The 13,155-nt window shown below is 50.2% G+C and overlaps 1 protein-coding gene across 3 annotated transcripts; it reads right to left on the bottom strand.

Annotated features, from left to right (window-relative positions):
- Window positions 1-485: 485 nt before the first annotated feature.
- Window positions 486-8,366, bottom strand: CXCR2 (C-X-C motif chemokine receptor 2). Of its 3 annotated transcripts, XM_032857181.1 has the most exons (3): window positions 6,659-7,000; window positions 5,753-5,962; window positions 486-1,653 (listed from the first exon to the last, which is right to left on the bottom strand). In XM_032857181.1, exon 3 carries the CDS (start codon window positions 1,626-1,628, stop codon window positions 558-560), a length of 1,071 nt encoding a protein of 356 aa, XP_032713072.1. In that variant the 5' UTR covers window positions 1,629-1,653; window positions 5,753-5,962; window positions 6,659-7,000; the 3' UTR covers window positions 486-557. The 3 variants fall into 3 exon arrangements, with proteins under 3 accessions (XP_032713072.1, XP_032713075.1, XP_032713073.1); XM_032857184.1 differs by lacking the exons at window positions 5,753-5,962; window positions 6,659-7,000 and adding an exon at window positions 8,342-8,366; XM_032857182.1 differs by lacking the exon at window positions 5,753-5,962 and having other exon boundaries at window positions 6,659-7,001.
- Between the last annotated feature and the right edge of the window lie 4,789 nt (window positions 8,367-13,155).

Here is a 13,155-nt window from a genome sequence, read left to right as displayed (position 1 = left end):
CAGGTAACTTGGTAAATGCTACAAACCTGGACTTCTTTCCCCCAGGAGAGTGGTTCACCAGCACACTATTGCCCTGAAACCTTACTAGTCAGACGTGGATGACAGGGCCACTCCTATCTAAGGGAGTCTTGTAAAGTGAGTGTCTGTCCTCGGCCTCCGTCAAGGGGGGTGGGCTTTGCCAGCAAGCAAGAAAGGGAGAGTCGGGAAAGCAACGACTGCTGTTAGCCACGAACGGCTCCCCGTGGTAGGAACTTTCTGTCGTCACCTGAAAGGATGCCTTTCGAATGTCTTTAACTGCCCCAGAGAACAGAGTGCTGTGGGCTCAGTGCGAGGATGGACTGAGCTCTAGCAGCTGGCATAGTAAGTATAGGGAGGCGTGGGGAACGAGGGCAGGCTTTCTAAACCCTCCAATGGGCCTGAAAAGGACGTGGCCCCAGTAACCACAACCAGGAGCTGGCTTGACACACAGACTGGAAACAACCAGTGGACATGAGGCTCGGGATGGGATGCTGACGGTGAGGGAGGTGCCCCGAGGCGCTCCAGCAGGGCCCAGGGGCTCAGAAAGTGGTAGAAGTGTTTGCTGAAGAAGAGCCAACAAAGGAAGGCCTGCCATCCTTGGACAAATACTCCTTGCTGATGAGCCCGTGGAAGGCCATGATCTTGAGGAGTCCGTGGCGAAACTTCTGGCCGATGAAGGCGTAGATGAAGGGATTGAGGCAGCTGTGGAGGAAGCCCAGAATCTCGGTGGCATCCAGGGCCCGGCCGATGTCGTTGCGGCGCTCGCACGTCTCCTCGATCGCCCGGAGCCTCATGAGGGTGTCTGCCACCAGGACCAGGTTGTAGGGCAGCCAGCAGAGCAGGAAGACGAGCACGACGGCAAAGATGACCCGCATGGCCCGGTGCTTCTGCCCCATGTGGGCCTGGAACAGCGTACGCAGGGTGAGTCCATAGCAGAACAGCATGACCGCCAAGGGCACGAGGAAGCCGAAGGTCTGGGGCAGGGCCCGCATCACTATCCGCAGTCTTGTGGTATTGACGCCCATGTCCTCGTAGCAGACCGGGCTGGAGTAGGGGGGATTGATGGCCCTGCGGAAGACGAAGATGGGCAGGGACAGGATCAGGGACAGTGCCCAGATGCCTAAGCATATGAACTTGACCCAGTGCCGCTTCTGGGTCAGCGTGCGTGTGGCATGGACGATGGCCAGGTAGCGGTCCATGCTGATGCAGGCCAGCAGTAGGATACCACTGTAGAAGTTGACTTCCTTCAGGAGCGAGACCACCTTGCACAGGGGTGTGCCAAAGATCCAGCCTTTCGCCTTGGAGGCAGCCCAGATAGGCAAGGTCAGGGCGAAGAGCAGGTCGGCTATGGCCAAGTTCAGCAGGTAGACGTCGGTGACAGACTGGCTGAGCCGACTGTACAGGACAACCAGTATCACTAGGGAGTTTCCCAGCAGGCTCAGCACGAAGACCAGGGCGTAGATGACCACCACTGCATACTTGTTGATTTCCAGAGATTCTGGCCTGCATGGGGCAGAGCCTTCTGGAATGAAGGGCAGTTCTGTGCTGTAACTGTAATTTTCACCAAAGAGATCTTCCAAGCCATAAGCCTCCCAGTCCATGTCTTCCATATTGGAGGCAAACTTAAGTCCTGGCCTAGAGAAGAGAGATGGGAGTTACTGCACAATAATCTCTCCCCAGATTCTAGCCTATTTGCCCATGAATCTCGGACAGGATTCTTTGCCTTGGCTTGTATATTACACGGAAGCAACCTTCACATTAGGAAATAGTTGTGGCTCTATGTTATGAGCCACATTTTGTGATAAATGGCACGTTGCACAAAACGTATAGTTCCCTCAAAGCCAAAGAGGTCACCCAAAACATTGTTGAAATCCCAGTCCCTACAGAACATGTCTCAGATTCTTCAGTGGTGAGCCTCTCTGGCTAATGAAGCTGGATTTAATGTCAGAAATAGGAGGTGCCATTCAGTTTTTGATGTGGGGGATGAAGCAGGTGATCCCACTGGGTTTGACCGCTAGAGAGAGATGGAGGTTTGACTAGAAAGCTGAGGGAGGAGCCTCTCTGTCCCACTTTTGGGAAGTCATTAAAAGAAGTTTGTGGGAAAATAGATTTAGTGGTAACAGCAATACAGCTGCAGGATACTGGACCTAGAAGAAAGCTTATTTTTTTAAAGATTTTATTTATTTATTTGACAGAGAGAGAGATCACAAGTAGGCAGAGAGGCAGGCAGAGAGAGAGGGGGAAGCAGGCTCCCTGCTGAACAGAGAGCCGGATGTGGGGCTCGATCCCAGGACTCTGAGATCATGACCTGAGCTGAAGGCAGAGGCTTTAACCCACTGAGCCACCCAGGTGCCCCTAGAAGAAAGCTTATTTACAGCCCAACATTTTTCTTTCAGGATGCAGGAGACCTGCTGTGGGAATATTTGTGCAGTTTGAAAAAAGTATATTAAAAATCCTAAGCGGGTGGCTGACTGATTCTCTAAGCGGGTGAAATGTGACAGACTGTCACAGCCGTGGACTGCCACGTGGAGGTGAGCAGAGAAATCCAGAGTGCTCCCAGCAATGGGAGAGGCAGTGGGAAGCAGAGAAGACAGGTTGAGACAGGTGCAGGCAGTGGCACCTGTGCCCTATCAGGAGGTGCAGACGGGTGGAGATACACTATCCTTGTTTTGGTGGCTTTTCCATTCTGGTGGGGACACTCTCTGTCCTGCCAGTGAGTGCCTTCATCCATCCCTGACTCCCCAGCACCTCCAGACGAAGTCCAGGTAAACCCGCTTCTGTTGGCTCCGCCCTTGTTTTGGGGATAGCCCAAAGCCTGCTTTTGGGGGAAGCTGCAGTCACTCTGAAATTTTACTCAGTTTTCAAAGAGGATGTAAATGAAAGTAAACCAGCTCCCAAGTGAGTTCCTTGTGAACCACAAGATGCATCAGTACTGTGCCATTTCTTTATGACAAGGTATGACCGTCTTGGGACCATATGCAAGGAGGTAACCCACCTCAAAATGGAACCAGCGTTATAGAGAAAAACACAAAGTACTAAGGCTCCAGAATTATTTCAATACTCTATAGGATCATCATCATAAAACAAGAGGGACAGTAACGCTGTTGACGAGGATGTGGGGAATGGGACCCTTCATATATTGCTCGTGGAGATGCGCCAGTGGAGTGGCTGCTTTGAACAGTTTGGCAGTTGTTCAAAATGTCGAACATAGTTACCAATGACCCAGCAATTTCACTTCTAGATACATGCCCAAGAGAATGGAAAACCTATGTCCCCACAAAAACTTGTACACAAATGTTCACAGCAGCGTGACAGCCAAACAGTGGGAACAATTCAAATGTGCATCAACCGATAAATGGAGAAACTAACGGAGGTGCACACAGACCATAGGCTGTTATCCAACCAACGACAGGAATAAAGGACTGACATCTGCTGCGATGTGGATGAACCATGAAAACATTATTCCAGGCCAAAAAAAAAAAAAAAAAAGCCAGACATAAAAGGCTTCATACTGAACGAGTCCATGTATGTGAAATGTACAGGAGAGGCAAATCAGTAGAGACAGAAGGTAGATCTGGGTTGCTAGGTGCTGGAGGGAGGGGTTTCTTTCCAGGCTGTTGAAAGTGTTCAGGAATTAGACAGTGGGAGGATTGTATAGCTTCATGCACCCTGTGTTGTACCACTAGTTGTACCCTGTGAATGGGTGACTCTTACAGAGTGCGAATTCCATCTTAATTAGAAAAAAATTAACCAAAGGGGGACACCTTTGAGAAGCAAACACAGATAGTAAAACAACCACATCAACAATGAAACTCTCGAGAAGCTTTTCTCTTTAGCAGAGGGAGGTCTGTCACTCTCAATCATATATAGCAAAGAAGAAAGCCGAATAGGGCTAAGAGAAACTGGAAAAGCAATGCCCTTTCCCCTGGAGTGACGGAATTCTTAGTCTAGGTGACGGTGGCCAGTTAAATCAGCTTCTCAACCCACGGAGACCATAGAGCAGACTCAGTCTGTGAACCTAGAAAGATCTGATGCGTTTGGGGAATGTCTAGCCAGGGAGATAAGGTAATAAGGGGAAAGGCCACCATACAACTCAGCCAGTGTTGTTGGCGAGACCTGTGACAAGTCACTAGTTCTGCCATCCCACGGTCAAGAGGATGTTTATCCCAGGGTTATGTCCAATGAAGTCACAAGGTCAAGAATGGGTCACCTCTGGGAACAGATGATCAGAGATGCTCTCAAGGGAAGAAATGACCTAGAGAAGGCCCACTTTTAGCAGAGCATAATGGGACAGAGAGCTTGTGCCCATAGAGGAGAGGCCCGTATTTAGGAACACTGACTGTGAGAAGGCAGGGCCAGGGTGGAAGCAGAAACTGCCCCATCAGGAGGTAACAGCAGCCAAGCATACTTCACTGGTAAGTCCTCATTCTAAATAAGCCAGTGCTCAGCTGTGTGGGGGAGGGGCTGGAGATACACAGGGGCGCTCCTACTCCCAGACATGAAAGATCTGCTTGAGGGTCCAGAGGGAGACCCTGAAAGTCAGGACAGGAGGTGGAGAATTCAGGCAAGAGAAGCGGGACAGGGCAGTGACCTCCAGCCACTGGGGGGACAATGCTTTGTGGATGCTTGTGGATTTTTCAGTTTACCAGTCTCTAGGGAGGATGTGTTGACAGTCAAAGGGAGAAACTAAGGGAAGGGAGTTGACCTGTCTGAGGTCTGCTTTGTGCCTCGGGGGTACACGACTTCCCTGGAGTGTTACGGATAGATATGATTAGTCCTGACTACAGATGAGAAGACAGGCACAGAGGGGCCCTGACTACAGATGAGAAGACAGGCACAAAGGGGCTCAGACATCAGCCCATGGTCACAGAGCCTACAAATGCTGCAGCCTGGATTCTATGTAGGTGTGGATTAACTTACAGTCTACAGACCTGCTTTATTACCAAAAAAAAAAAAAAAATATCATACCTCCTATATTAAATATTTTTGAAATATATTTGTAAGTTAAGTTTTCAAGATCTCATGAAGTCAGACTGCATACAGTTTACTCCTATTGTTTGATATTTTGTGCATTGTTTTCTTATCTATTCAGTAGGGCCAGAACGAAAGAAATAGTCCTTGCAAGAATGATAAACAAAACACCCTTAAACTGGCTGACTCCCACCGACCTCCTGGTCATGTTCTCAGTGAACAAGCGGGAGATTCCCTCATTGAGTGAAATGGCAGGACACTAATGACTCACGGTCATTCAGAAACTCCATGGATGGGATGATTTTAATTCATTTTATAAAAATGCTAAACAATGGAGACATACAAGATCCCAAACATTGAAGGCAATCTTTTCAATCACAATAGAAAATTCAGGAATTTTAATACAATTCTAGTATGCTTTCTCTCTATAAATATAATCCACAATATTTGCATTTAATATAGGGGAAGGGGGGCTGGATGATGTCTGGCCCTTCCTTGGACCCAATCCTAGTCAAAGCAGGGGAGCTGGCTGAGTCAGGAAGGGAAGCGGCTGGGCAGAGAGTTGCCCTAAGTGGTTGTTGGAGAGAGGAGTAAGGAAGAGGGGCAGGAGCTCTCCCTTTGGGGAATCTAGGGAGGCCTTAAGAGGAAAGAAGCCCACCCCGGGGTGGGGAGAGATGTCTGGGGTCATTGGGGGCTGGGTGTCAAGGGGGTCAGAGAACAGAGACATTCTGGAAGGTGAGAAAAGGGGTGTTCCAAGACTTACCAGGAGTCTGGGCCTTTCACCTGTGGGACCCGTCCAGGAGGGCAGATGTGTCTGACTGACAGGGCGGTGGTGGTGAGAAGAGAGTGGAGGAAGTGAGCGGTGGATTACATTGCTCAACTCGAGGGTGGAGTCCTCAGACTGCTGGATGCTTTTGATAACTTGAATAATTAATTCTCAGGTCAGCTCTTGGATCGCGAGTTATTTTCTGACCTGGTAGAGTTTCGTATCGGCAAGGGACCTGTGGTGTTTTCTAGCCAATCTTTCCATTTCACAGAGGAGCAAACTGAGGCCCATGCAAAGGCACCGGTTTGCCCAGGACGGCATGGATTTCTCTCATCTTTGCCCTGGTCTCAGCAGACCCTGGCTCTTTCAGCAGCCTTGTCTGACTGTCCCCATACCCTAGCTGCCTCGGGCTGCCCCCTGTTCGGGAGTCCCCAGCCCTCCTGCTCTTGAACCGTTCTCCCATCTCAAAGAAGAGCAGCTCATGAAGATGAGAAAGATGGAACTTGAGCTTCTGGTGATCCTGGACCTAATGCCTCCTGTCCCCACCCAATGCACCCCCAGAGCCCTTTCTTGGCCTGTACACTTGGGATTGGGTGTGTGTGGCTGGCCACTTTTGGAGCCAAGACCATCTCATTTGGAAAGAAAGGCTTTTGGGAAAAATTCACATCTTATCCAAGTCCAAACACATTTTCGAAAGCAGAGTTGAGTGACACTGAGAATGTACATTTGTTATTAATTACCGTGGAAAGGATAAATACAGGCAGAACAGTGAACACTGATTCACGGCTCCCTCCCAAGCTCCCCCTCCCCCCAGCAAACCGTGCCTCCAGCCCCTCCACTATACTCTTGTCCCCGCATCCCAGGACCCGCGGAGCGCTCGAAGCCTGCAACAAACTTGCTTACCCCTAGGAAAGAATCTTCGAGTCCCAACTGTTTAGCAAACATTCTTTGTCACTTCTCTCTTTCCCATACTGGAGAAGAATGCAGTGACTCCTGGCCCAGTGATGCTAAAACCAGGCAGAGGCTTGTTATACACGGAGAGATGCACAGGAAGGCAGTGGTTAGAGACTGAGTGAGCCCAGCAACTCGGGGCCAGTGACTTGCCCTTTCCGAGTCTTGGTTTACTCATCTGTAAATTGAGGCCAGTAATAGCATCTAACCCGCTGGGCTGTGCTGAGACTCAAATGAGGGATTACCTGTAAAGCACTTAAGACATACAGCAAGCCTGATATTAGCGTTTGTTAGGGCAATCTTCGTCTCTGGAACAGTTTATCAACTAGTGCCGTGACTGTCTGTCCCAGTACACTCCCCCAGGGAAGGAAAAGCAGTGGGTCTGCTTTCCGGGCAGACTTTGATGTACAGCCCCATCGGCTCTGGCCTGGATAACAAGAGTCACGTGAGCTCTAGTGTTGGGTCCCTGCTAAGGTCCAGCTTCTGGGAAAAGTGCTTTTCGGAACTTGTGCATTGAGGGGCACTTGGCTGGCTCAGACCAGGGAGCACGCAACAAAATCTCTTGATCTTGGGGTCTGGAGCCCCACCCTGGGTATAGAGATCAGTTAAAAATATGATCTTGATGGGGCGCCTGGGTGGCTCAGTGGGTTAAGCCTCTGCCTTCGGCTCAGGTCATGATCCCAGGGTCCTGGAATCGAGCCCCAAATGGGGCTCTCTGCTCAGTGGGGAGCCTGCTTCCTCCTCTCTCTGTCTCTGCCTGCCTCTCTGCCTACTTGTGATCTCTGTCTGTCAGATAAAAAAAAAACTTAAAAAAAAATACGATCTTGAACAAAAAGAATTGGTACATATTTAATCCTCATAACAAAGGCGTGAAGTGTGCACTTTCTGAATGAGGAAACCAGACACTGGGAGTTAAGCAACCTCATCAGAGTGACACAGGGAACTGGCGTTTAAACAGTTTTTAAGAAATGTTTTTACCTGACCTCAAACTCTGTATTCTGTCCACTGTAACAAGGGGCTGGAGCCTAGTTTCAGCTTTCTGAGCTCGGTTAGGAACCTTTCAGTCCCAGACAACGGAATAAAAAGGTGTTGAAAGAGGAGCCCAGATTTGACATCCGCCCCCCCCACCGGCCCGCTTCTTAATATTCATTAGGTTGGTCTGGCACCTGCACGTGGATGGTGGGGTGAGTAGAATGGGCTGATTCTTTGCTGGTGGTCAAGATGAACTCGGACGAGTCAATTCTCGCTGAGCCTTGATGCAGTCTGCTGGAAAATGAGGCGATCGTTCTCGATCTGTACTGTCCAGCACGATAGCCACTGGATAACCATAGCTACTGAAATTGAGTTGAAAGAGAACGAAAAATGTAGTTCCTTAGCCATACCGGCCGCCTTTCAAGGGTTCAAGGCTCGCACGTGACAAGTGGCTACCATATTGGACAGTGCTGATATAGAACACCCCGGGGACTGCAGAAAGTTCTTTTGGGCCACACTGTCCAGGTGAAGATGTATTTCTCTTTAGCTCTATGTTCCTGCTCCTGCAGTCCGACCCACCAATTCTCAGAGGACTCAGAGAGGAGTGTGAAGTTCCACCAGACACGAGTCCCCGACGGCCGTCGCTCGGAACAGCTCACTTACCTGCTCTTTGCCACGACAGTTGCTGTCGTCGTAGGAGTGGCTCCTGATCTCCTCCGTGGCTAGGGGCTTTGGAGCAGTCAGCACTGTTTGGCAGGAAAAAAAAGTGAAGCAGCTTTAGAGGGAAACGTCTGACCTGGGGTCACCAGGGTGAATTCCAGGAGGCCCACCAGGGGGAGGCGTCCCCTCAGAGGAGCAATGAGGTTGGTCCTAGGACTCTGACTCCAGGCCAGAGATCTGCCTGGAGATTCTGTGGTGAGCACTGGGGATTTTCACACCTACTTGTCTGAGGCTTTCTGGAGGAGCCTGCCAGGCTGAGGAGAGACAGCCTGCTCAGGCTGTCTCTGAGCGTTTCCAACCTGCACGTCCTTCTTTACAAGGAAGATGCAGGCAACCCCAGCCCTTGGTGAACAGACTTGCCTGCACTTGTTACACACTTTCTTCCTTCCTTCTAGGGTCAGTGTGAGAAGCATCCCTTCTTCTCTTTCCGGTGAATTCCTGCCCCGGCTGTGGGACACCCTGCCTCTCGCGTCCTTGAGGGGTCTGCCTCCTGGCCCTTCTGCCCCATCCGCCATCTCTTTCCTTGAGTTTGCTCATGTCTCTGTCACCCGCCCTCTGTCGTAGGACCCCTCCAGCTACTGTGCCCCCAGCGCTCTGCTCACGGTGGACTTCTAGAGAAAGTGGCTACTTCCCCCTCGCCTCCTCTCCTTCACTGCTCAGCCCACTGCTGCTAGCTCCCTTCCCATCCCTCTGCTGAAACAGCTCTTGCCAACACTACCAACAACCTCAGGCCACGACGTCCAATAAGCCCCTTTCTTAAATATATCTGCTGCTGAAGCGAGCACACCCATTTCTTAAATAAAGCAGTTTTACGGTTATAACAACAAAGCCTGCATACTGTAAAGAATAGAGGAACCACCAAAGGATCTGAAGTCGAAGTGGAAGGACTCCTTTCTGTCCTTAGATTCACACAGATCTTGTGTCCATCTTTCCAGACTTTTCCACACATGCACGTATGGACATGCTTTCCTTCTTCTTCCGAAAACAAATGATATGGAACTGATGATGTCATTCTGCACTTCACCATGCTGGGCTGCACGTAGGTCCACCTTTCTTTTTTCCCTGACAACATACTAGTCCACGGGGCGGATGTATCATGATCGATCCGATAATTGCCTTGTGGATGAATATTTAAGTCTTGCTACTAGCATCTTTGGGTGTACATCTCCGGGAATTTGTATGATGGTTTGTGTGGCTTAAGTGTAATTTTGCTGGGTCATATCGGTGCCGATTTAAATTTTGATAAGGCTGTATCTGCTAATGGTGACTACATGTATTGTGGTGGCGTAGTGTACGGAACTGTCCGGTCACTGTGCTATACACCTGAAATTAATATAACATTGTGTATCCACTATGCTTCCATACGAAAAGACTGTATTGGGGCACCTGGGTGGCTCAGTGGTTAAGCATCTGCCTTCAGCTCAGGTCATGATCCCAGGGTCCTGGGATCAAGCCCTGCATTGGGCTCTCTGCTCGGCGGGAGGCCTGCTTCTCCCTCTCCCACTCCCCCTGCTTGTGCTCTCTCTCTGTCTCTCTCTCTAGCAAATAAATAATAAAATCTTAAAATAAAAAAAAAATAAAAAAGAAAAAAAGAAAAGACCCTATCAATTTATTCTCCCATTGGCAATTCATAAAAGGGTCTGTTAGTTACCTATCTACTCATACTATCTCACATTTGTCAATTATGTTAAGATGTTTTCTCCCAGCCTGCTGTATGCCTCGTAACTGTATTTATGGGGGAATGGTTATTGTTCAAGTCTCATTTGACCTCTGCAGTATTTAATCCCACTGACCTCATTCTCTTCCTATTTCTCCTGAACCTTGGTCTCATTTTGTGGCTTTAGTTCTCCATTCATTCCTCAAATCTGGATGTTCCCTGGGGAACATCCAGAGGAGAGGACCAATGCAGGTCCTCTTCTTTCCCTGCCCTCCCCAGGCCAGCCCATCTGCTCCCCGGGCTTCAGCCCCCACCCCATAAGTGCTGGGGTCTCCCACACCTTCCGTGCCCCGTTTCCCTCCAAACTTCTCTTTGCAGCGCAAACTCCTTGTGCAGCTTGAGCCTCGTGCAGCCTGTTGACGTTTCCCCTGAGGTCCCACAGGTGCTGCAAGTAGGTCCCACAAGGTGCAGCAGGTAGAAAGCTTGTCCCTCGAATTCTGACCCCACCTTCCTAGCTGGGCTACCAGCCTACAGGAAACAGCCTGCCCCTGGCAGGCCCCTCGCATGAGGCTATCTCTTAGCATCTCTCTTGATTATCTGCCCCTTGCCATCTTCAAGGACAGTGTTAGGCAACACTTTATTCTCTCTTGCCTGAACTACTGCAATACATGGGGGAGAGCTATGGATTTCGGAGCTGGACTGCAGACCTTGGGCGAGTTACTCAGTCTCACGGGCCTCAGTTCCATCATCTGTAAAATGGGGCTACTGAAGCACCTAGTGTTTTCATGTGGATTAAATGTGTCTGTATTGAAAGATTTTTTTATTTGAGAGAGAGAGAGAGAGAGAGAGAGAGAGAGAGCACGCCAGCGAGCATGCGCAGGCGCGGGGTGGGGGAGGGGCGCAGAGGGCAGAGGGCGAGTCTAAATCAACTCTGCCTCAAGTCTTTCTCCCACAAACCATCCTCCACTCTGCTCTCAGAACAATCTTCCCGAAGTGTGAATTTGATCAGGCTCTTTTCCTTTTAAAACCCTTCAAGGACCTGCACTGCCCTCAGGTAGAGCCTCTGCATGGGACCTTCTGTACCTACCTGGCCTCGTTCCAGGCCACACCCCCGGGACTCCCCAACTCCAACCACAGAGAACCATGTGTGGCTCCCAAAGAGCCCTGTGGTTCCCCGCAGAGCCTCGCATGCCTTTCCCTTCCTGGGCTATGCTCGTTCCTACACTCTTGGTCTGGCCAACTCTTCTTTTTCCTTTAAGATTCAGCCTGATCAAGACCGCCCCTGAGCCAAGCAGCCCTCTCTCTGTGCCGTCTGCACCCGCCCCCCTCCCCGGGGGCTTATCTCTATCATGGCTTCAGTTATGGGATTGGTAATCATCTCAGCTGCTCCCCCCTCCCCACTGTGACGTTCTTAAAAGTAGGGATTTTATATCTTTTATATGTAATACATAAAAACACATAAAATAATATATAAATCGATGGTACACAATATAGAAAAATATATAAATAGTATACATAAATAGGACGAATCTATGATAAAAATCTCTGAATCCCCAAACCAACCACAGTGTTTCTGGCATATCCTGGGGGCTTCATAGCATTCTGTTGAGCATGGAACGATTTGACAAAGTGGGGGAACTCGTGTACATTGGATGATCTGAGTGACATCTTGTTTCAAGAAATAATGACGTTGCCCAAGTTTTCCAGGGTATCCCCAGCCTGGGAACACCGAGGTCCCATCAAGGGCTGTGACCAAAATCACACTGGCTGACAGTCTCTGCACTCATGCAGGCTTCACTGTCCCCCCCATAAATTCTCCCAGGAATTTGAGGGAGTCTGTTGCAAGTGCCCCCCCCCAGTGCTCTTCTGGGTGCCGCTGGGCTAGACATGTGCTCTGGAGTCACTCCCATGTTCCATGCATGTCCCCATGCAGCACCAGGGGTGGCTATGGTGACTGTGGAAGCTTCTGCCAGGGGTCCCCAGTCCTCTAATGTCTTTGGAGCTTTTGCACTCTTCCTTGGACTTGGTGGGGACTCTTTGGGGTGGGGGCAGTGTGGAGCTAGAGGCTGGACCTCGGCACTGTCCTTCCATCCCTCCCAAAATGGGGAGAAGGTCCATTTTCCCCATTCCCAGCCCCTGATTTCCTTCAGATGAGTTCTGGTCCAGGAGCAGAACTCTTTGCCTCCTCTTTGAACATAAGAGGTCTCTGCCAGGTCTCTCCTCTCCCTCTGTTCTCAAGGCAGACATGAACTCAACACTGGAGTTCCACTAGAACATGATGTCTTCCACTAGAATATGAACTTTGCCCTAATACAAATTTCTGAGCAAATCAGACCTGCAAGAAGGGACTGCTGCCCCTTTGAGTAGGGCTGATTCTGTTGCCCTGATTGCTCCAGAGCCCCGGCCCTGTCCCCCTCCGGTCACTCCATTCCCTGCCCCTCACCTTGTTGCAGGCTTTGCTAAGGAGAAGTTCTCACCAGCTCTCCAGGGCAGGAACTGCTATTGCAAAACTCTTGCTCCATGCAATGGTAATGGGAGGCAACTCTGGGTGGCCTTGACCCCAAAAGGCGGTGCACAGGCACTGGCCGGAGCCACAGGGTTGCCCAACCCTTGCAGAAGCTCTGGCTGCCTGTGTGAGGCGGAGGGGATGGGGATAAGAGCACGCAGGCCTGCTTGGGGCAGAGTCTGCCCCAGAGCTCAGATAGGGCAGCCAATCCCCTTGATGGAGAGTGGGGCCCACGCTTCCTCTGAAATGGTATTAACACGGAATTTACTGAAGACTTCTCAGGCAGTCAGGGATATGACCTTGTACTGCGGAACTACACAAGCCCTTGTCAACCCTCTTTATTAAAATGTAGCTCACTGGGGTGCCTGGGTGGCTCAGTGGGTTAAAGCTTCTGCTTTCGGCTCAGGTCACGATTCCAGGGTCCTGGGATGGAGCCCCACATGGGGGCGGGGGGGGACTCTGCTCAGCAGGGAGCCTGCTTCCCTTCCTCTCTCTCTGCCTGCCTCTCTGCCTACTTGTGATCTCTGTCAAATAAATAAATAAAATCTTTTTTAAAAAATGTAGCTGATTGAGCACTGTGCTAAGAGAGTCACC

Source organism: Lontra canadensis, unplaced genomic scaffold (assembly GCF_010015895.1).
Source record: "Lontra canadensis isolate GAN:19392208 unplaced genomic scaffold, GSC_riverotter_1.0 scaffold13, whole genome shotgun sequence".
Lineage (NCBI taxonomy): Eukaryota > Metazoa > Chordata > Mammalia > Carnivora > Mustelidae > Lontra > Lontra canadensis.
The sequence above is the reverse complement of the archived record's forward strand: the minus strand, read 5'-3'. Positions and strand labels throughout refer to the sequence as shown.

Coding starts and splice junctions, on each gene's coding strand:
- CXCR2 (XM_032857184.1), bottom strand. CDS start 1,628: ATGGAAGACATGGACTGGGAGGCTTATGGCTTGGAAGATCTCTTTGGT.